General features: G+C 27.4%; 1 protein-coding gene across 1 annotated transcript; it reads right to left on the bottom strand.

The window, feature by feature from the left end:
- Positions 1–2,313: 2,313 nt before the first annotated feature.
- On the bottom strand, positions 2,314–6,566 carry LOC117176364. Its single transcript, XM_033366606.1, has 4 exons — positions 6,497–6,566; positions 4,224–4,442; positions 2,676–2,815; positions 2,314–2,598 (listed from the first exon to the last, which is right to left on the bottom strand). The coding sequence occupies exons 1-4, from the start codon at positions 6,564–6,566 to the stop codon at positions 2,314–2,316; spliced, it is 714 nt and encodes a 237-aa protein (XP_033222497.1).
- Positions 6,567–24,188: the final 17,622 nt, after the last annotated feature.

Raw genomic sequence — 24,188 nt, 5'->3', positions numbered from 1 at the left:
CTCTATCCCATCCACACACTACTCCTTTCCCCTGCCGAGTGAGTCACGCCTACCCCGAAAGGGAAATGGCTTAATGGTGTAATAATAATAATAATAAAAAGTTACATTTTTTTATCATTTACGTGACATATTTTAATAATAAACATTTTTTGCTTAGTACGATTATTTAAACTGTCTGTAGTTTACATTTCAAATTGATCCCTGATCACGATTCTACAAGCTCAATATTCTACAAAATACTTGGGAAAAATGTGAGCAGATACAACTTCGCATCTTAGCCGCAGGTACCTCTTCACAAAAAGATAAGTCTAAGATCGACTTTTTTGTAAACAATGAATTTCTTCAGCCAAAGAATTTTTCAAACCCTTAGATTTCTTTAATGAGATAATGCATGGTTTAGTTCAAGAAAATTCAGAATCATTCCTTTCAAATATAAGTGTTCCAGGTATTAATGCTACTCAAAATGCTAATAACTCTCAAATTGTCTTTCGTGGGTACGGAATGAGATGACTAGACATTCAAATCCCTCAATTTTCTGGTGATTACCTATATTGGTCAAAGTTTAAAGATTTATTTGAATCGAAAATGCATAATAAACCAAGAGTACCTCCTGTACAAAAATTTTATTATTTAAAAATTAAGCTTACAGGAAAAGCATTACAATTGGTTAAAAATATAACATCTACAGATGAAAATTATGAGGGAGCCTAGAACACGTCAAAATCGCGTTACGACAATGAAAAACTTTAATTAATTCGTGTCTTCATTCGTTTCTCTCTCTACCTAGTCTTGCGAATGATTCCTTGAAGGAAATAAAAATGTTGCGACATACTATGAACGAAGCCCTTATGGATCTTAACAATTTAGGATGTCCTACTAACAATTAGGATCACATATTGGTTTATTTGCTTGTACTTTAGAAGCTGTTAATATGTCCAAACAACAATAAAAAAATGTAAAATGTACCTTAGCGTAAAGAAATTTCTGGAGATCATAAATTCTGGTTTAGATGTTTTAGATATAGACATCGAAGCCAAAGCTGTAAAAGCAAGATTCATGATTAGTTTATTATATTATAATTTTTTTTAAACAAATTTAACAATGCAATTCATTATTGGAGCATTTATGGACAGAGAAATTAGTTTTTATTTTTTGTGGCAGTCTTTTTATTCTGATCCTCATAATAATTTTAGCAAAATTCATAATTAGTTGATTAATTTAATAAACAAATGCATTATTCTAAAGCTGCAGCCTTATTAAAGGAATTAAACTAATGATAAACATAAACTGAAAGCACTGAGATAGAAAAAAACTATTTCGTTCCAAAAATTCCCGAACAATGCATATGTTTGTTAGATTTATTTAAAACATAGAATTTATGACTAAAGAATTTTTTTCTCTGCAGATGCACAAATAATACTTTTTTTGTTAAACTTTTTTCTCAGAAAATATAAAATTTATCAAATAGTTATGAATTTTGCTGAAATTACGATAAAGTTCTGAATTAACAAGACTGAAATAGAAAAAAAAGGAATTTTTTCGTCCACAGATCCCCAAACAATGCATTCGTTTATTAAATTGTTTTAAAAAAATCATAAAATTTATTAATAAATTATCAATATTTTTGTAAATTATAATGAAGTTCCTAATCAAAAAGTTGTCGTCAACAAAATAAATTTTTTTATCGGTAAATACCTTATCTATGCATTTGTTTAGAAAATTGCATCAATTAGTTTTTATTGTTGCTAAAATTGTAATGAAATTCCTAAATGAAAGGTCTGGCATTGAAAAAACACAATTTTTTTAGGCAATTGCCCGAATATTGCATTGGTTTATTAAATTGTTTGTAATATTAACAATTATAATCTCAAAAATAAATGTCTTTATTATTATCTTATTTCTAATAAATTTTTTTGGAATATAATCAAAAGAAAGGTTAAATTATGGAAAGTCGTGAAAATATTCTTTCAACATATGATTTATGAATACATTTTTTTGTTATTTATTATATAGTATTGAAATATATCTAATTAATATTAATCTATGAAACAGAAGCGAATTAAAAATTTGGAATGTTATTGGCGAGCACCGAAAACATCAAATAGAAAAAATGACCATTTTTTCTTCAAATTGATTTATTTATAAAAAAAATGGAAGTCTATTTCAAAATAAGGCCTGAAATATCGTTTAGATTTTTTTTAGTTTTTTTTCAATTTTGCTTGTCTAAATCGGTCAATATTTGTGGGCTCTAAGTTATTTTGAACCAAAAAATGAATTTTTTTTGCCATTACGCCCCCGTGTGCAACTGCCACGTTACGCCCAGTAATGGTTTCTGGCAAATAGTTTTGGCGGGGGATCCGGAGGCATATCAAATCTGGGCGACCTATTTCCTTTGACACCATCGCCAAGGTTAGAGACGGCGAAAATCTTACCACCCTCATCGTGAGATGGACATTCTTCATTGGATCCACATGGCATTGAAGATACATACAAAATATTTAATTCAACACCTCCAAAAAGGCATGCGTTGAGTTTGACTGCATTTATGTAAATGAATCGAACCACTCCATTATAAATAGTCGGATCAATTTCCAGGACCTAACGGAAATTTAAAAATGTTATTTTCGTTGAAAGATTTATTTTTGAAAATTTTTTCAAATCGATTGAATCCTTACATGTGAACCTCCAATAAGAGGCACCCACAGCTGATATCTGGTATCAAGGGTCATAGCACCCAGTGTGACATGACGGCTGTAGAGAGGATGTTGAAGGTTTCGATGCCATTCATTCAAGTCAAAGAGGACACGTGTAAACCCTAAAAAAAGTGATTAAAATACGAGTTAAATTATAAAAATGTACATTGCTTCTCAATTTTATTATAAATATGGTATATAAGCCTAGAGTGCTTTACAAAATTTCTCATTTAAGAAAGGAGACCCGAAGAAAAATGCTTCGACTTGTGTTCGACTTGAATTGCCCCCAGCCAAGACATGCTGCCTGTGTAAAAATGCTTCGACTTGATTATGTCTTGAGTTCGTCTCCAAGACATCGATGTCTGACTGCGTCTCAAAACTGAGTCGAGACATAGGCCTTCGTCTTACTTTTATGGCCATGGCGGTTAAAACGGATGAAAAACTTGTAATTATTAAATTATTTATTTTTTAATGAAAAATTCGGAATCTGTAAAAATTGTAACTTTCTAGAAAGATCTCCTAAGCCGTTCGAAAAACGCAAAAACGAACCAAATTTTCGGTATCATTGTCAAACAAGTCGAAAATGACGACTTAAACATGCCTCAGTTTTGAGACTGAGCCAGACTTCAATTTATGTCTTGGAGACTAGTTTCTATATCTGGAAGACATAGATTTATCTCTTGGGTCAAATGTTTATGACTCCAACACGAGGGTTTTATAACTTCGAGCGTCTACCTATACTAATAAAAAGGGTAATTACCATGTCTTTGAGAGGAACTCAAGACATATTCAAGTCGAACTCAAGTCGAAGCATTTTTACTCGGGGATTTGGAAAATAAATATAATTTTAGGTTGGAACTAGGAATTTCCGTAAAGAATTGTAATTTATCCTTCTGGTCAAAGAATCATTTCGCAGAATCAAAATTTTAGTATTTTGTTGAATTTTTAAAATTAAAATTTATGGTTTAAATGAAAATTTCAGTGTTTCATTTTATGTAGAAAATCAATCCCTTTTTTTAACAATTCAACTAATTCATCTGAAATAGACAAAATAAACGCGTTATGTAAAACTTCATTCCTCTCAAAAATTTTGAGATACAAAATTTGTTTAAACTGTCAAGCATTTGTTTAAAAATTCATATATTGCTCAAATATTAGGCTTGTTCAGTATAAAATCGATCTACTTGGCTATACATTAATCATAAAATGTAATATCATTTTGTCAAAAAGGAAACTGTTTGAAACTTTACCTATTCGTTTAAAAATTAATTTTATTTATTAAAAAGGTCTTTTGTATGTTAATAACTCATGTCTTTGGGATGCAAATTAATATTAATTGGCTAACAACTCCGTTTTTTTTGCTGAAGATTCGCGTTTCGGATTTAGAATTTAATAGTTATGTCGGAAATTAAATTATGTAAAAAATTTAAATTTGGATTTTAGGACAGGGATTTTTTAACAAAGAATTATTCTGTGATTAGGAATAGAGAATTCTTTACCTGGAACTGAGATTTTTTATTAAACACTTACTAGTAACCCTTCGGTTTTCCTTATCATAAGCGAACGATAGGATTCTCTGATTTGCAGCATCGATGTAATATAATTGGGAAGATCTGTGATGATCAAACACGATTCCTTTGCTCAAGCCAATTTCCGGGAGCGCTTGATTTATAAGTTGATCAGAACGCAGAAGTGGATGGAAAGACCAAAGACTTCCTGAAGTATATCCTTCGTGTTTTTGAATTGTTCCTGAAATATAACATAAAATTTTAAATAAAATAATAATCAACCGAGGGGAAACAACTCTGGTGATTCCTTGGATCAAGTGGGTTAATCTTGAAAAGTGCTTTCATCCACTTCTGAATGGAGTGATCTACTTTAAATACTAAGTAGAGTAGACTGAAACCCTTCAATAGCCCTCCATTCTTTATCTCTTCCGAGAATTGACGCCGCGCCGCACAGTGCTCTGGAATAGGAATTTACTGTTCATAATCGACCACAGATCGTATTTCTTAACCGATTTAAAAGTTTTGTTTTTAGAAATGCTCAGGTTCACCGCTAGGTGGGTATCTCTCGCACGCGCTCTCGCAAGAGAAATCATAATTTTCATTTATATAACTGAGAAAGGCTGCGTTGAAATTATCTTTATATAATTTGCTTTTGGCGTCATTTTAAAATATCTTCTGCAGGTTTATACATTTCAATTGTTTGTATTCGAGTTCTGAATCGTAATTTATTTATTTAAAATTTTTTATAATAATCTCATTATTATTATAAGTGTCAATTTTTTCATTGATTCAATAACACAAATTAGATTATCACAAAAATAATTGAAGAAAAAATAACTTTTTTCTACGACCAACCGCAGATTGTCACGCATTGTTTTAAAATTATAATTAACAATTACGAAAATTACTATTTTATGTCCCATATCCAATTTTGAAATCACTGTTAGTTTTTTGTCAGATAATTTCAGTGGAAAACTCTCCTTTTTGCGTGTAAAAAAAAAATAAATCATAGTTTTGTTAAAAAAATTGTTTATAACAATCATATAAATTATTCTTCATTTAATTTCGTTGGTAAGTCATCGCAATAAATATCACTCTAATAATTATTGAAGAAAAAAACATTTTTTTCTACGAGGAAAAGGCTGATTGGGAGAATTGTTTAACTAAATTGTTATAAACAATCTATATTGTTTATGTTTGATAAAGCTTAAAGTATATAAATGGCTTTAAAGACAATTGTGAATCACCTTTGTTCAGAAAAATCAATTCAGCTATGATAAAAACTCGTTTATAAAGAATTTGTTTACAGAAATTGTTTATAATAATTAGGTCAAATATTATTAAAATTAATTATGTTCTAGAAATGCATGTGCAATAATTCCGGCTGATAATGAGTTCCTATCTGTATTTTTTCTTGAGATAGAAATTCACAAAGCTAATATGGTCAATTTTGTCACTATAGTTGTTTATATATTGTTGCTCTATAAACAAATTAAAAAAAAGCAAATCGCAATTCTCTTAAAAATTAATTGCTGAGCATTTCTAAAAAACAAAACTTTCAAATCGGTTAAGAAATAAGACCTGTGGGCGATTATGAACAGTAAATTCCTATTCCAGACCACTGTGCGCCGCTGGCCCTTAATATAAAATCTCCAAACTGAGCTACTTTGATATGTGCTTGCTTGGATTCTAGTGACGTTTATTGACTACAGTGCGCGTGTGCACTTTATTTTTGAATACGTCCACGAACTAAAGCTAATGAGCGCCATACAGTTCAAGCATGCGCAAGTAATGTTGGCTCACTGTTAGGAATAATCATGATCCAACAAAGCATGGTCCCGCCAGGCGCAAGTAAAAAAAAGTCAACCAATCAGATTCGGCACCCTAGGGCACCCGACATTTCTGACATATTGGATCGAGTGCGGCAGTTGGCTTCCCCTTCCATTCGCGCCAACGCAGTGAGCATAGTGGGGGGCGTCGGTTCACTCCAAGCCGAACGTATTTGAGCATCGAATTGGCAGGACCATGGTTTGTTGGATCATGGGAATAATAATTTGTTTATTATTTGATATTAATAGGAACATTAAAACTAAACAATATACCTTTCAATCATGGCATTTGTTATCATTTTCTCACAAATTCCATTTCTGATGTAAAATTCGATGAGAAGTTTTTTAGATTTTGAGGTTAGGAATAAATTTCAGAATACAGAGCGAACTTTTGGTTGCAGAATTAGATCATTCATGTGATATTAGGCAATATCATCAAAACGTTGCAGGATTGTATTCTTCTTACGTGCGGATCTGTGTACAACCCAAACGTGATCTTTCCTCCGGTCGACAATCTTCGCCTCATTTCGGCGCATTTCGGAAGTTCAGTTTGCACATGCGCTTTCACAGTCAAGGTTTGTCCGCGTAAATTCAAACATGGTAGAGCGTGAAGCCTGTGCTGTTACTTTTTCCAATAAATTTAATTTAATTCGAAAATTTAAAAATGTGCAAAAAATTATACCAGAAACAAGAAAGATGAACCATATTAAATGATGAAACATATTAAATTGGTTCATTCATCGGAAGACGGATCTGTACCAGAGAAGTCATCAGCTTCAAATCTGTTTTTAAAATATTTAATTTTGTTCAAAAATCCATCATGACAGTTCAATGCCAAATTTCTTTAATATTTAGAGAATAATATACTAATATTTAATTATTTTTTTACAAAGTGAAGTTTGAAGAAAGCGATTCCTATTTTATAAAAAATGCAATGTACAGACATATGAATGAGGTCCACGTGATGAAACCTAATTATCGTACAATGCCGAAAATAGTATGCCCTAAGTGCGATAGTTCGTAAAGTGTGTATCAAGATCTACACGATCATCAATGATAATAAATGTTCCCAACTCATTTTTTCAAACCCAAAAAAATTATTCGGAAAACTCCAAAAAGTTATTTTTCCCCATGCATTTTACATGGGAAACTTTAACTCAAAACCGGCACCTGTTTAAATCGAAAAATTCAAAAGTTAGAAAATTTCTTTTTTCGGCTTTCGAATAAAATGGGAGGGGGGGGTGTTACCCTCTAGCATGCGAAAAAATTTTTTCATGCACGTTTGGACCACCCTATTGTACAATAACATTTAAATTCATCTTTTCGTTGACTTTAAATGCTTCTTACATAAAATTGTTCCATATTCAAAATTTTAATCTGGAATTTTTCAATTTTTATCATTTGTAAATTATCATTTTTAAAACATTAATTATCTGCAATCTATAATTTCGCAATTTTTAACGATGCGGCGAAGATAGCCGACCGGAGGAAAGATCCCCTTTGGCTTGAACACAGATCCGCTCGTCATTCTTTTTTGCCATTTTTATGTAGAATCTCACAGCGAAGAAATTGTTTTTATAGTGGAATGTGCAAGACGTTCTTTCCGATATAAAACCAAAAATTCGAATTTTGATAGGTATGTTATAAATTTTAAAAAACAGACAATGATATAATTAAAATTTACTTTACCTAAATTAACTTTGAATAAACAAGAAAAATTAAGAAAATAGTTGAACCCTCAATAAAAAAAGATCTTAACAAAGAAAATTAATTATGTATCAATAGGACGAATTAAAAAAAAAATTTTAATTAAAAATAGATACTGTCGCCCTGAAATTATACAGTTAAATTTTTAAGAATTTTTTGACTAAATATTCGAACTTTCAACGAGATGAATTTTTAATCAAGAAGATTAATTCTCTATACAAAAATACGATATTTTAAACAAATAATAGAATTTTTAACTCAAAAATATCAATTTTTAATTTAAAAATTCAATTTTTAACCAAGAAGGTTAGTTTTCTACAGAAACAAAAAAAAACAATTTTCCCCGAAATATGTCAATTTGCGAACAAAGAGTATAATTGATATTTCTTTTGCAGAATTTTTTTCACTAACTAAAAGCGAATTTTTAACAAAGTCATTGAATCATGCATGAAAAATATTAATTTTAAACGAATAGTGTTACTTTTGTTTACAAAAAATGACGAATTTTCAACCAAATCTGTAGAGTTTTAAAGAAATATATGCGTTTTTACTAAAAAATATCATTTTTCAACAAAAAATAAGAAAATTAGGTTTTAAGATTTTACAAATTAATTTTTTAACAAAAAAATAGTTACTTTCAAATCAAAGAAGATGAAGTTTTAAATATGAACTTAATGAAACGAAATGAACTTAATGAACGAAAAATGGGGTATTTAAGTTTTTAGTAAAAAAAAATCAACGAAAGTTAAACGAATCTTTAACACAAAAAGTGAAATTTTAATTAGAAATATTAATTTAATGTTTAACCAAAAATAGATAGTCAAAATTTCACTTCAATAAATTAATTTAAAAAAAAAGAATTGTCAACAAAATAGTTAAATTCTTAATCAGTAAGATGAATTTTCAACCAAGAAGATTACTTTTCTACTAAAAATTGTTTCTTGATGAAAAATTCCTCTCCTTGGGTAGGTAATTGATTTTGTGACTGAACATAAACAAAATAAAAATTACACTACTTTGTTCAAAATTCATGTTTTTTATTAATTTTTTTTGTAGTTACATAGGTAACAAAAGCTAATCATCTGGGTTAAAAACGCAATTTTTGGTTGTTAATTTAATTTTTTATGACGAATTCTTTTTTTTGGTAGAAAAATTTATCTTCTTGGTTTAGAATGTTTGTTTTTTTTGGTAAAAAATGTAACTGTTTAGTTGGAAATTAATTTTTACTTGTAAAACGTGAATTTTTGTAACTGATAATTTTACTATTCCTTCTTCGTTGAAAATAAAAAAAAATGTTGTTAGTGAGTATCCTTTTTGCTTTAAAAATCAACTGTCTTATGAAAAATTCGGTTTTATATTCGCTTAAGGATGCCTTTTTTTGGTTGAATTCAACTGTAAATTAATTTTTTTTTAAAATCAACCATTACATTTTTTGACGAGTATTCATGTCTTTCTCGTTCATTCCTATCTGTTGGTCGAAAATATATTTTTTTAACTAAATATTTATTCATGCCAGTTGAAGATTCATAATTTTATTTTTAAATTCACTCACTGCTATAGAATACAAAGTCTTTGTTAAAAATGTATGTATTTGTTGAAACTTTGTCTTCCTCGGTAATCTTCTTTTATGACATTTCATTTACTGTTATATATTTTCATTAGAAATCCACAAAATTCTGACAGTTTTGCAGTAAATTTCGAAAAATGTTTAAAAACCTGAAATTTCTGCACAAATTTTGTCACCAAAACTACAAACCTCAAATTAACAAGCCTCATACCCACAAACTAACAAGCGCTGAACCTACAAACGCTAAACCCCAAACCAACAACCCCTGAACCCACAAGCTCCATATCAACAAACCCACAAACCCTAAACCCACAAACCCACATTCCCATAAACCTCAAACCCACGAACCTTAATTCCACAAAAACAGATACCTTAAATCTTTTAACACGAATTGAGAAAATGGTATAATTTGGGGTTGGTGGGTTTGGGGTTCATTATTTTAGAGTTTGTGGATTTGGAGTTCATGTGTTTGGGAATGTTGACTTGGGGCTTAAACGTTTGTGGATATGGAGCTGGTGGGTTTGGTGTTCGCGGGGTTATGATTGTTGTTTTGGGGTTTTTACGTTTATTAATATGGAGCTAGTGGGTTTGGGGTTCGTGGGTTTGGGATTATTGGTTTGGGGTTTTTACGTGTGTGGATATGGATCTAGTGGGTTTGGGGTTTGTGGCTTTGGTGTTTGAGGCTTTGTGGTTTGTAGGTTTGGGGTTTGTGAATTTGGGGTTTGTGGGCTTAGGGTTTAGGGTTTGTGAGTGTGGGGTTTGTACGTTTGTGGATATAAAGCTTGTGATTTTGGGGTTTGTTGATTTGGGGTTCGTTAGTTTGGGCTTTATGAGTTTATTCGTTTAGGGTTCGTCAGTGTGGGGTTTGCTGGTTAGAGGTTTGTACGTTAGTGGATATTTAGCTTATCGGTTTTGGGATTTTTAGTTTTGTGGTTTGTACATTTGTGGATAAGAAATTTGTCGATTTGGAGCTTTTTGTTTTGGGGTTTGTGATTTTGTTGATACAGAGCTTGTGGATTTCGGGCATATTGGTTTGAATTTTGGGATTTGTGGGTTTAGGGCTTGTGGGTTTGGGGCTTTTTAATTTGGGGTTTGTAAGTTTGGGGACAAAATTTATACAAAAATTAAAGGTTTTTTAATCATTTTTTTAATTTTACTGCAAATCCTGACATGCTGGCTCAATTATGCGAATGGATTCGTGTTCAGCGGACCCAGAAACATTAAGTATATCTATTTATAATCTGAGTTGACTCTCAAAACCATTTTGCGGTTCTACATTATTCAGAGTAAATCTGGATATAAAGTTAATTAAGGGTAATCGGATACAATCTAGCGTCACATAAGTATGCTGGACTCTATTTTTCGAAGTTGTTTCCTCTTTGTATTTAACCTAAATTTTAAACTCAAATTCAGTAGCTTTTTTCTTACCAAACCATAGCCCCATTTGATAATCACAAATTCCAAAACTAAATTCTTCGTTTCCCTGCAGGTTGACTGAGTCATGTGTCCTCATTATGTGACCTGGATTATTTGTTCCACTATTCCATTCGAGATATGAAATTCTATTATTGTAGCCTAAGACGAAAAGTTCGGGATGTCTAAAAACAGGTTGAACAAAAGATAGGGGAGCAAGGCCTGTGGGAAAAAAATATTATTGAAAATAGTGGAATTAGGTGCCTCAGGCCTAAACAGAGGGATTTGTAGCCTATTAAGACGTTACTTACTTTCCCTTCCCAAAAGCCAAAAGCATCACCATAATGTTTTAACCCTCTACTGTATGTAAAACCCACCTCAACTCAACCCTTAACTAAACTTAAATTTGTTAAAAATAAAACATTTTAATGACTGAAAGAGTTTTCAATTATTATTGGGTGAATTCCGTTTAAGGATGTTTGTCACTATTAAACTCAAAAACTACTTAACTAACCTTGATGAATTATCGTATACTGTATGTAGTTTGGTCTTACTTAAATGATAGGATACTTTTTATTTAATTTATTTACGACAACATTTTTTATTGCAAATTAAATTTTTTTATTTGTATACTCCATAAGTTTTTAACAGATGTTGGTGTAAGTTAGGTTATTGACCGACGCTTTAACATCTAACGTTTTCAAGGTTGGGTAATCAGCCAATAGATGGAGCCAAGTTTAGTATAATATAAATTCAACGTATTATAATTGAGCCACAGCAACACGTGGCCGGGTCTGCTAGTATAACTATGTATATTTTATTGGCTCATTGAAATCCACCAATTGTTTAAGAAAACATAATTTCGATTTGCAAAAAAAAATAAGTTGCTAAATGAATAATAATAATCTTTCGATTAATAATTTTTTCACTATTAATTTATTTAGTCTATCCTTTCTTCATACATTTTAAACTATTTTGTGGAAAATGCATGTATTTTATAAAAAATGTTGTATCTTCAAATAAAAATATCATCTATGTTTTCAGAACCTAATCTTTTAGTTGATAATTTAAACATTTTGTTGCAAATTCGTTTTTCAAATTAAAGTTTTAGATTAAGTGCAAATTTATTTATTTATTTTATTTTTAAATATCTTAGCGTTTTATCCCAAGGGTTTTCTCAGAAATCTATCTTCTACTGGTATTTATTTTATTTCATTAATTGAAAATGTATGTATTTAATTGAGAATTCGCCTTTTTTCATAGAAATTATTTTTTCAGCTGCTAATTTAACTATTCCTTTTTTAGTACACATTTTTTTGCCTAAATATTATTCTATTTGGTTAAATAATACTCCACTGGATGAAATCATTGAAGTATTTTTATAAAATTACATATGTTCAATTTGAAAATTAATTTATTCAACTGAAAGTTGAAGAATGAAAAATTTTAATTAAATACTCAATGAAAATAATAATTCAAAGTTTAAGATTCTTAAAAGTTTAAAATAATTTTTTTTTTAATTAAAAAATAATTCCTCTAATTTAGCTACGGGCTGACGGCTACGTGACTCTAAAAATTTTTACAATTGAAGATAATTTTAATTAAGGAAAACAAATTAAAAAGAATTAAGTTACCTATAGGAGTGCAAAATTTTTTCCCATTCCTGACATGATAGGAACAGAGTGAGTGACCGTTAGTGTCTTTGAAGTAGACTTGCTCGTAATCGTAGAATAGAACTATAGTTTCTCCTTGTCCAGTGACAACATCTGCAATGCTAAAGAATTAAATTTCTTTTAATTGTGAAAATGAAGTACGGGAGAGTTTTAAATACATGTTTGCTACAGGCAGCCACGTGCATCACTCCATATTTAAGATTTTAACTTGTCTCCGCAACTGCCCTAAGTTGATTAGTTCCTGATATCTCCAGCGCGGCGCTATTTGTCCCATCACTCCCTGTTTTTACATAGAAAGCAATCCCATTGGGCACACAATTTGGCGATATCTTTATGACATCGTTACGACATCGTTACGACATCTTTACGACATCCTATGTCCATGTCGTTTCGTGTCTTTGCGATATCGTTAAGACATCGTCAGATCATACGACTTATTTACGGTATCGTAAAGACACCTTAACGACATGGAAATAGGGTGTCGTAAAGTTGTCGTGAATATGTCATAACGATGTCGTCAAGACGTCGCCAAACTCTGTGCCCACTGAGATGGGACTAAATCACTTTTTTCAATTTTTTAGGAAACAAAATCTTATTTCCACGCAAAAAATTCTTGAAATTAAAACAATATTACTCATTTAACATTTCAAAATACTTTTTCAATAATTTTTTATAAATACTAAAGATAAAATATGATTTATATGGCCATACAATAATCATGGCAAAGTGGAATATATCTTAGATTTGAAGTTGAATAAAAAGTAAAATCTGATTCTTAAAGCTTATTGTCGAAAACAAATGAACAACATTATTAATGGAATGTTAAAAAACCGGAGAAAAATTTGAATAGTACTAAGTTTTAGCTTACAATGTGGATACTCTCGCTTATGAATATATAATGGATACAATTTATTTCTAATTGAATTTAACTAAATTTGCATTCAAAAACATTTTATTTAATAATCAGTGAAAAATACAAAAATAAATTTCTTTAATTGCTCTTTTTGATCATTATATCCTTTTAAGTATTTAAAACAAACATGTTAAAACATTGATCATATTTACATCTTGGACGTGTTATAACATTATAATTTATAATTATAAAGAATTTTGATTTCCTCTGAAAAATAGTTTTTTTCAACAAGCCGAATTATTGAATAAACTATTTTTAATGTTCTTTACATATTTTGATACTATATGTTCATGAATGCGAATTTAATTCAATTTCAATTATATTTTTCTCATTATATTCAATAATGTAAGTACTCGCTAAACCCTTAAACATTAAGTTTGAACTTGTATATTATTAAAACTTTTTTTACAAAACTATTTATATATTTTATTGATATAAATATTATTTACTGCGTTTTCAGATATAAAAAGGATTATATACATTATATACGTCGTTTGGAAAATTGTTTTGAATTAGAAAATGAGTAACATTCTTTTCATTTAAATTTTTTTTTACGAAAATAACATTTTGTTTATTGAACAATAAAAAATAAAGTGGTCTACTCCCATTGCTTACAATGCAAAAACAGGGCGTGATGTGACAACTAGCGCCGCGCTGAAGATATTAGGAACTAACCAACTTAGGACACTAAGGGATCGCCATTTTGTTTTCAGATGCACAGGCCTGGCTACAGGGTAGGGAATTCTGGAAGTCTCGAAATTTTTTATCGACGAAGTGCAAAGACCAGGAAAAAAATAGGTGGGGTGTTTTTCTGAAATTTTCTATGTAAGCTTTTGTCTGGTTTTTTTGTTTGTTAAATAAATGAACACGCAATCTTAATGACAATACATTTATTAAAAAGAACTTGCTGATATAGTTAAAAAAATTTTAAATTATTTAATCTTTTTGTATTGACTGAAAAGTATTTCTCGGCTCAGAATTCGACGATTTTGTTAAAGATTTGTCTTTCTTACTGGAATTAAAATAATGTTAGTTAAAAATGAGAATCTTATTTTGCTAATATATCAAGGATTTAACCATTTTAGTCTAAATTATTTTTGGTTTTGTTGTAAATTTTACTATTTCGTTGAAAATTATTATGTCTAAAATTTATTTGATTGTTTTAAAAATTCGTTGTTTGTAGTTAATAATTGACTTTAGAGTTATTTATTTATTTATTTTAGATAAATTTAGATTTATTTTAGATAAATATTTAACTATTTTGTTAAAAATGTAAATGTTTTGATAGAAAATTAATGTTGTTGGTTTAATTCAAAATGATTTTTTTTGCTGGAAACTTAACTGTTTTACTTATTTTTCTTGAAAATCCATCTGTTGTGTCACAGATTTAATTATTTAGTTTAATATTCATGTATTTTGTCATTAAATCCTCTTTTTTAGTAAAAAAATTGATTTCGCAGGTTAAAAAATGATCTTTTTAGTCGAAAGCTCATTTCAATGTCTGAAACATTGGTTAATGTTCAACTTTTTATTTGAAAACTCATTTTTTTTTAGTTGATAGTTTATTTCTTGGAATAAAAATATCGATAATTATTTGTTGAAAATGTGCTTGTGTTTTTAGTTGTAAATGAGCATTTCAACTTGAAAATATATTTCCGGTAGTTAGTTGTTAATATATTTTTTTGAAAATTCATCTTTTTGGTTAATAATATATTTTTTTTTTGAAAATCAATTATATTACTTGACAATTAATTTTTTTATTAAGAATTGTTTTTAATAAAAAACACAATTATTTTATTTTTACTTGAAGATTAAACCTTTTGGATTCAAAATGTATTTTTGTTGTTCTTTTTCTGATAAAGATGCAACAATATAAACATATATTTATATACATTTGTGGTAAGAAATTCATTTCATTTGTTAGAAATTTATTTCTTAATATAAAACTCTAATTATTTTGTTGATAATTTGTATCTTATATTTGAAAAAATCAACTTACATTTTAAATTTTATATTTTTTCCTTAAAACTCCACCTTTTCATCAAAGATTTAGCTATTTGGTTGAATATGTATGAATATTGATAAAGAATTGTGATTTTTAGTAGAAACTTGATGATGCAGGTTGAAAATTATTTTTGGGTTAAAATTTGATTCCTTTTTTTGCCACAAGATGGAACTATTTTGCTAAAAATTCTTTTTTCATTAACCATCAATTTTACTGACTGATATACTTATTTCGTTGAAAATACATTTTTTTAAATTAAACTGTTTAAATAAAAAGTAATCAGCTTTATTTGACGATTTAGCAATTTTGTAAAAAAAATTCTAAATTAAATTTTTTGCAAATGAATATATAACTATTTTTTTGAAAATTAATTTTCTTGGATGAAAATGTACCATTTTGGTTAAAAGTTCATTTTTTTGTATAAAAATTAAACTATTTTGTTTGAAAAAAAGGTTTAACTTGAAAATTAATATTTTAGCTTATAATTTTTATACATCTTTATTGGTAGAAAGTTTACTTCCTTTAATTGAAATTTAACGTTTCTCTTTTAATAAATGTATTTTTTTGTAGAAAATTAATGTTTTGTTCGCCAAATTTCAAATTTTTGTTAAACAATTCTTTTTTTTTCATTGGAAATTCATCAGTTTAGTTAACATTCTTTTTAAATTATTTTTTATCTAAAAATGTAACTGTTCTAGTTTTCCTCTATAATTTATCTTTTTTAGCTAAAAATGTATTCAGTTCGATTAAAATTTCTCGTTTTTTGTTTAAAGCTTCTTATTTTCGATTAAAAATTCAACAGCTTTTGTAGAATTTTTTGGACTTTAAAATTCAATTCTTCTGTTAAAATTTAACTTTTTTATTAATAGTTTATACCTTTCGTAGGGAAAAATAACCTATTTTTTTTTAGAAAACTCCTCATTTTGCCTTAAAAGTTCGACGTTTCGTATCAATCTTCCTTTCTTTATTGATTGAAAAATCTTTCTTAGTCGCACATTCAACTCTTTTTATGAAAATCTCTCTATTTGTCTTGAAAAATAATCGGTTTTGCTTCAGTATAGAACTAGTTATTTTGACTCGAAAATGTATCTATTTGGTTTAAATGTTGAAAATTTATGTATTTGATTTAAAATCTCCTTTTTTGATATAAAATTACTTTCCTGTACTTGAAATTTATATTCCTTGTAAAAAATGTATGTATCTTGTAGAAAATCTATTTTTTTAGTAAAATAATCGTTTTTTATTGTTTTTGTAAAATTTATTTTTTGAAAAATTAGACTTTCTTGATAAAAAATTAATTTTTTGGTTGAAAAATATACTTCTTCGGTAAAAATTCATATTTATTTATAAAAAACATAATATTTTTGTTTTTAGTGAAAAAACTTATTTTGTAAGATCTTCTGATTCACACCTACCTAACCGTCTTACGTAATTTTTAGATCACCCTTTATTTAAATCTGTATTTAATCCTACGTTTAAGATTGCTTTTAAACCTCAGATGTGAAGGTTTAACGGTCAGAAAAAATTAAGAATTGTTCAGATGAAAAAAGAAAAGAATAAATAAAGGGAATTTCGAAATTGGAGTTTTGTAGCCAATCTGTAAATATTTAAATAATTGTTCAATAAAATACAGTTTCAGACAGAGAGATATGAATTATTAATTAGAATTGTAAAATATTGACAAACAATGAAAGTAATAATTGTAAAGTGATTTGATGAAACAAATCAATCCTTTCTTCGACCATTGGTATTTATTGATTTCTTACGGTCCAGTCGTAAATCAAAAATAAATTATGAGTAAAAAAAAACATTTTCTTCAAAACTCATATATTTATTAAATAGAAAAACTCCTTTCAATCCTCCTTACGCTTCAGTACACATGCGTACCTTTTTCAATGGTTCTTAACCTGAGTTGATGATGGCTCAAAATAGTCGAACAGATCAAATTTTAGTGAAAATAATATTTATATCAATTGTTAAAAAAACAACTAAAATTTAGTCATTTAGAAGTCTCAAAAATACTGTCTTTCTTTCATTCTCTCTTTCTTTCTTTCTTCATGTATTTCTGAAATTGTCAATTTCTGTTCGTCCGTCCTAACCTACGCTAATTTGGTTTTCTCTCACTATATTTTTAAAAAATGTAGTCTAATTGATTAAATTCTCAGTATTTTTGTGACTTCTAAATGACTAAATTTTAATTTTTTCTGAACAATTAAATTAAATATTTTTTTGGCTGAAATTTGATCTGTTCGACTATTTTAAACCATCATCAACTCAGGTTAAGAACCTTTGAAAAAGGTACGCATGTGTATCGAAACGTAAGGAGGATTAAAAGAAGTTTTTCTATTTAATAAATATCTGAGTTTCAAAGAAAATGTTGTTTTTTTACTCATAATTTATTTTTGAATTACGATTGGACCGTAAGACATAAATAATTGAAATCTACGATTTGGAATCAAGAAAGTAATAATACTTACTTAGGGGTACGGGGATAACAAATTATCGAAGAAGGAAATGCGCTTAAAGCGCAGATGGCCAGTAGAATTATCATTCTTCACAACAAAATTTTTCCATAAAAACTTTTCGTACGAACTGTGACCAGAAGGGCCTTAATTTCGAATTTATACTGCCTGGCCTTTCAAAGAAAGAAGGAATAAATAGAATATCCCTTCCCTTTTTTAGATCTCAGCTAATCAAATTTTGAAAATTTTTGGCTATTAATCCCAAAAGGGGGGATAACTACGCCACATAAAGTGATACATTCTTATTATGTGCCCCGGAATTCCTGATATCATTTGTTAAACAATGCTACTTTTTTTCACAATTTTTCAAGAATGTTAATCAACAAGTAGAGCCACTTGAAAATGTTTGACAAATTTTAAGGTTGAAATGAAAGACCTCGGACTCATTTGAGAAAATTGAAACAGTGTCAATAGTAACATAAATTATGAAACATAGAGTCGAATTTCAGAATGATTAATAAAAAATTTGTGTTTAATTTTTGGGTGAACAACTTCTGCCTATTAATTTTTTTTGTATCTCTCGTTCTTTTTCCACACATTTAAATTATATATATTTTTAATGCTGTTTTTTACTAGCAAAGCAAAAGCTACACGTTCTATCAAAAAGTAAATAATTGAATATCTGTATTTTTTTTATCGCAGAATGAAATTCTTGATTTTTTATAATTTTTTGTGCAATCAAAATTAAAATTTTCAGCTTTCCAGGAAAATTATACACATTCTGCAGTCTGTGGTGTTTTTCCATAAATTGAATTTATTTAGTTTCAATTTTATTTTTTACGATTCGAACGAAAAATTCGCAACCTTGCGTGAAGTGGTTCCAAAAAAATTTGTAGATATAATTTTGGCGAAAATTTTCATTAGCTAAAATTTTATTGTAGCTTGTGCCGTTTTTCCAAAAAGATAATTTTCTTTAATTTTTAATGTATTTGTATTATATATGTTTATTAAAATTTGTAGATCATTTTTGAATGAAAAATTTTGCATCCTTATTTTCACGTAGATTGTGTCCTTTGTCTCAAAATTTTATCAACAAATTTAATGTTGCTGTTTTAAATGCAGTCTCTTATAAAAAAAAAAACCTACGGGCATTTTTTGTTTTTATTTTTTTTTACCTTAAACATTTTTTTTAAGTTAGAAAAAAGGCCTAATCAATTTTAATATTAAACCATAATTTTTTGTATTTAATAATAATTGAAAAACCTAGAACTCAAAAAGCTTTAACTATCATAGTATTATCATAGTTCAAATTAAAGTTTTATCTTGTTTTGTTCTTCTCGGATTAAGTAAGAAGGAAATTTTAATATTTTCTAAAAATTTTAAGACAAAAATCCATATTCACCTAAAAAGGGAACGTTTAAAAATTGAAAATTTTCAGTTTTGTTATTCACATATATACTAATATAATATGGTTCCAATTTTTGTCAGTTTTAACTGCAATAATTTAATTCAAATTAGTAATAAAATTTGGCTGGTATGATTTTTCACACACAAAAAAACTATAAAATAATTAATTAAGACAGTACAGTTCATTCTTATGCAAGGCAAGTAAATTTTACAAAATTTACTCAACAATTGCAATTTTTTATGAAAAATTCGAAAAAACTTAGTGAATGAGAATAAATTTGCGTATTTAATTTTAACACATTGATGCCCTTGAACTTAAAAATAGTAAAAAAATCTTATTTTTCTAAAGTTTGTTCAAACAAGCAATAAAAAATGTTTTTGAATTGAAAAAAGACTGAGTCACGTTTACAATGTTAGAATATGACCCTCTTGTTGTTTCAATAGAATTAAGAATCTAAGGTCATGGCGGTCTTTTAGCAAACTTTTCTATTTTTTACGTTTTTCTATTTAAAAACTTTTTAAAGCCTTTTTTAAACCTCAAGGAAATTATAATTATTAATATTAATTTTACCGAAATATAAAGTAGATTTTTTGCAAACGCATTTTGTTGATATTTTCTTAAAAAACAATTTTAAAAATTGTCTAAACATACGGCAGAGTGAAGTTGAATTACCCCCATATACAGAATTAATAGGACAAAAAAAGTTAACCGTTAACCAAACATTTGAACTTTTTACCAAAGTCACTAGTTTAATTTTTAATCCAGGAAGATGATTTTTGAATAAAAATGGTGAAGCCTCACTCTTCAAAAAATAATTTTTTTTTAAATTGTTAAAATTGTTAAATTTTTTTAAATTGTTAGGAAAAATAATTTTCTATTGAAAAAGGGGAATTTTTAACAAACTGCGTGAATTTTTAATCAATTACTGGAATATTAAAGGAAAAAAACTTCTTCCAAAAAAACTGGAATAGTTACATTTTTATTAGAGAAGCCAATTTTTTCCAAAACAAAATTAATATTTTACAAAATAATTATTTTTAACCACAAATGTATTTTTTAAATCCTGACAAAACGGACGCATTAAAAAATGCATGAAATTTTAACTAAATATTTCAACTTCCTACCAATATTATAAGTTTTTTTTGAAAATAGAGGAATTTCTATCAAAATACATAAATTTTCAACACAAATTTTTTAATTTACGAGTAATTATTCCAGTTTTTAATCAGGAAGATGAATTTTCAAGGAGCAATATTTTTTTTAAGAAAAGGGTCTTAACAAAATACGTTAATTTTTAACTTACAATGACAATACTTTCCCGAAAAATAAAACACTTAAATCTAATGTTTATAAAATAAATTTCTATATGAACTTTAATTTAATTTCAAATTGAAAATTGTTTATAAGGTTTTTAATTGAACCTGAAACTTATTTAGCTACAAAGGCTATCGAATTATTATAGATTAATTTTTACGTTAAGAGCTGTAAACTCTTTGATTCTAAATAATTAATCATTGTTAAATTTTTAATATAGAAAGTACAGTGTAATGAAAAAAATGTTTCATATTATGCAAACTTCGAAATTTTCAATTTTTGAGAAGACCATCATGTTATATTAGCCAAACAGAAAAGAAACTTCAAAATAATAAAAAATTCAATTCGCAAAAATATTAGCATCTTGAAAAAAATTATTTTTAATTTGATTTTTCTTTTAATTAATTTTTCCAATGATTATTAATTATTTCGTGCTCTACTGAAAAAGTAACCCTGAAGTTCTGATATTGTCTGGATATGTTCACAAGGAAAATTTCACGATATCCCAAAATATTAAGTTTTAAAATTTGAATTTTCTTTTACTTCTTATTCAAATTGATACAATTATATGGTGCAAGAGATTTCTCGCAAAATGTATAGAGTTTTTCCTTGAGTTTGTATACATATTGCTCTTAAATTTTTTGAATTCACAAAAAAAATTTCTCTTAAAAAAGGGTATATTTGGAAGTTTCGCAAGCCCCATGAAGTTTTACATTTTCCCCCATAAGAAAGAAAAACGACCTATAATTAAGAAATTGTATTTTGAAATATTTTGGCTTCAATTTTGGTTCGGTTTTTATCCTACAAAGATGTTTCTAATAAATTATTTGAAAAATTTATTATTTTAGTTAGATATTTTTTCTTAGAAGGTGGTTGGAAAGTTGCGGGTTTTACCCAATTTTTAAACTTATTTATTAATTTTTGAGTTAGGTGGAGGCAGCACTCAATAAAATTTAGTTTAATAAAATGTTTAAACAATTTATTATTATTGATAAGAACAGCCTCTCACAATTATGTTGGAAAGTTTCCTTTTTTTATAGTTTCCACTTTTTATTTAAAGTAATTCAAAATAATTCAGGGTATCATACATAAATGTTTGAATATTATTTATTACTTGATGTTATTGCATAATCTTACATGATTTTTTAATTCATTTTTTGAATTTTCTTTGGCTTTTTATTATTAGAAAATTTTAAATAAAAATTAGAACATCAAATATTATTATAATACTTAGAAAAAAGTTGAAATAAAGGTAATTTTTTTTAAACCGGAAAATGGATTATTGTAAGACTAATAAATTATTCTAAGAGAATTTTCTTATAAATAATAATAATTTGTTTACCTTGAAATATGTATGCGTTTCTATTGTTCATTGAAAGGAGCATAACAAAATAAACTTTTTGCTCAAATTAGGTACAAATTATAGAAACTCCATTTTCCTTTATATATTTTCCTAAATATTATATTTCGACAAAAATTATTGATTTTTTTTTCATCTGAAATTACTCAATTTCATAAAACTGACCCAAAAACAAATATTTTGAATTTGAAATATCAAGATTTTAACATTTTTGATCGACTTATTAAATTCTGAGATATTTTTCAGTCTTTTTTATTTGAATAAACTTTTCAGTGTTACTATCAGTGACTCCAACAATTTCGAGCTATTTGGCCCAACCGAATTTATAGTGCGACAATCTTCAATTCATATGGCTTAAAAATGAATTCTAAACAATAAATAATTAAGCCAATGTATTCTTGACTTCAAGCGCTGAAAACGAGAAGCTTTTATAGCTAAATTAATTTTTTCCACTAAAAAATTTTATCCTATTTTTAGTATAAAATATAAAAAAATAGAATCACTGAAAATTAGAACAATAGTTTTTTTTGTTTTTTTTTTAAATTAGTGTAAATCCTTAATAACATGTTGAAAACTGAACGATTAAAATTTTTTTGAATTTCAAAATTTTTCTTTTTAAAATTAAAATAGATGAAAGTTTTATTATGAATTTCAGGTTTGCAATTAAAGCTGAAATAATTCAATTATGTAATAATTATAATTATAATTAAAAAATTCTCATTTCCAGTCATTTATGTAAAATAATTGAAAATTTTAAAGTATTGAGAATAAAAAAGTATTTGACTTTATAATTTTTTATATTTTTTATTTTACATTACTCTGCACTCTCAACGTTTATTTTGTAATGATTAAATTTAAAAGTTTTATAATAAAAACTTTTCCATTTTATTGGGTGAAAATGATGTTGAATTTAATTTTGGACCTTAGAAAAATATTTTCCCAATCAAATTAATTTGTTGAATTATAATTTTGTATGCCATGATAATTCAGAATTTAAGAATTCCAGCAGCTTTCACTTTAAAACATTCAATTCAGTTTGTAATTTTAATTTATAAAATTTTAATCGGTAACGAAAAATAATGCAATTGAAATTACATTAAATGCTAAATGATCCAGATTGAAACATTCAAATGTGAATATTAAATTTTGAACACTTTGAGTTGGAAATGTTTAAATTTATGTAATTTCTAAATAAAATGGTCTAGTATTCGAAATAAATAAAAATTAAATATGAAATTGTGGATATTACTAAGAAAAATCTGGAAGAGTAGCAGTAGAAGTCAGTTTCCAAATTCACAAAAAAATTAAAAAATCTCTTTACACACATTTGGGGAAAAGATTTAAAATTATAAAAATGCAGTGTCATAGAATTTTCAGTGTATTTGAAAAAAGAACCAAAACAATGTTAGTTATTTAAATATAGTTAGATTTATAATAATATGTATAAACATATAAACCCCCTTTTCAAAACATGCAGAAGCGCAATAATTATGTTTCAAGTTTCATCAATATTCATTAAAATATTTTAAATATAATTAATAAATTAATTATTCAAATAAGTAAAGTTAATGCTTTCAACATTTAGTATATGGTTTGTAATATTTGAATATTGGACAAATTTAATCCCGGAAGAAAAGATCATCCTTTTTATAGGCATTATTTTTCCTCGTACTAGATACATAAAACAGATGTAAAATTTTGCCGTGTCATCATAGTTCAAATAAAATGTATACGGTGTCGCGTTCTTCTTTCACATTATCAACTTTAGTTTCAAATCAACAAAAATGAAAAAACTTTGTTAATTTGTGACACAATATCATAATTAAAAGTGTCGAAATGAAACATTCAGAATTATTAATTGAATAATGCTGCATATTCAAAATATATCTATTTTAATGTATAATAAAGTTAATTTTATATACTGCAAAATTAAAAAATTCTAAAAAAGCATCGAACACTGAATATTTTCAAAGTATATTTTCCCAATTTGTCAACCCTCTTTCCAAATTAATCTATGAAGAAAATGCAATGTACAGTTTTTGTAAACAAACTTCAAGTGCTTCGATAGCTGAGTGGTTAAAGTACGCGGTAAAATACACTATAGTTTAGTTAGGGTTCGAATCCTGGACGAGTGAGATTTTTTAAAGCGTCACTGCGTGCGATTAAAAGTATAAGTAACCATGTGTGTGAATCTTCTATTTATACGCATTTAGGTCAAACTTTGAATATGCCCTAACTCTGATGATTTTCTATTTATAGAAAAAGTCATTAGGATAAATTGTTTTCCAAAATTTTTGGTACGCTCAAATTTGGATTTTTCAACTTTTCGACCAAAT

This window comes from Belonocnema kinseyi, chromosome 7 (genome assembly GCF_010883055.1).
Source record: "Belonocnema kinseyi isolate 2016_QV_RU_SX_M_011 chromosome 7, B_treatae_v1, whole genome shotgun sequence".
NCBI classification, from domain to species: domain Eukaryota; kingdom Metazoa; phylum Arthropoda; class Insecta; order Hymenoptera; family Cynipidae; genus Belonocnema; species Belonocnema kinseyi.
The sequence above is the reverse complement of the archived record's forward strand: the minus strand, read 5'-3'. Positions and strand labels throughout refer to the sequence as shown.

Excerpts from the sequence above, each read along its gene's own strand:
- LOC117176364 (XM_033366606.1), bottom strand. The coding sequence starts at position 6,566 with ATGCGCCGAAATGAGGCGAAGATTGTCGACCGGAGGAAAGATCACGTT. Across the intron at positions 4,443-6,496 it reads GGTTGTACACAGATCCGCAC|GAACAATTCAAAAACACGAA; the intron begins GTAAGAAGAATA and ends GTTATATTTCAG. Across the intron at positions 2,816-4,223 it reads GGAAAACCGAAGGGTTACTA|GGTTTACACGTGTCCTCTTT; the intron begins GTAAGTGTTTAA and ends CACTTTTTTTAG.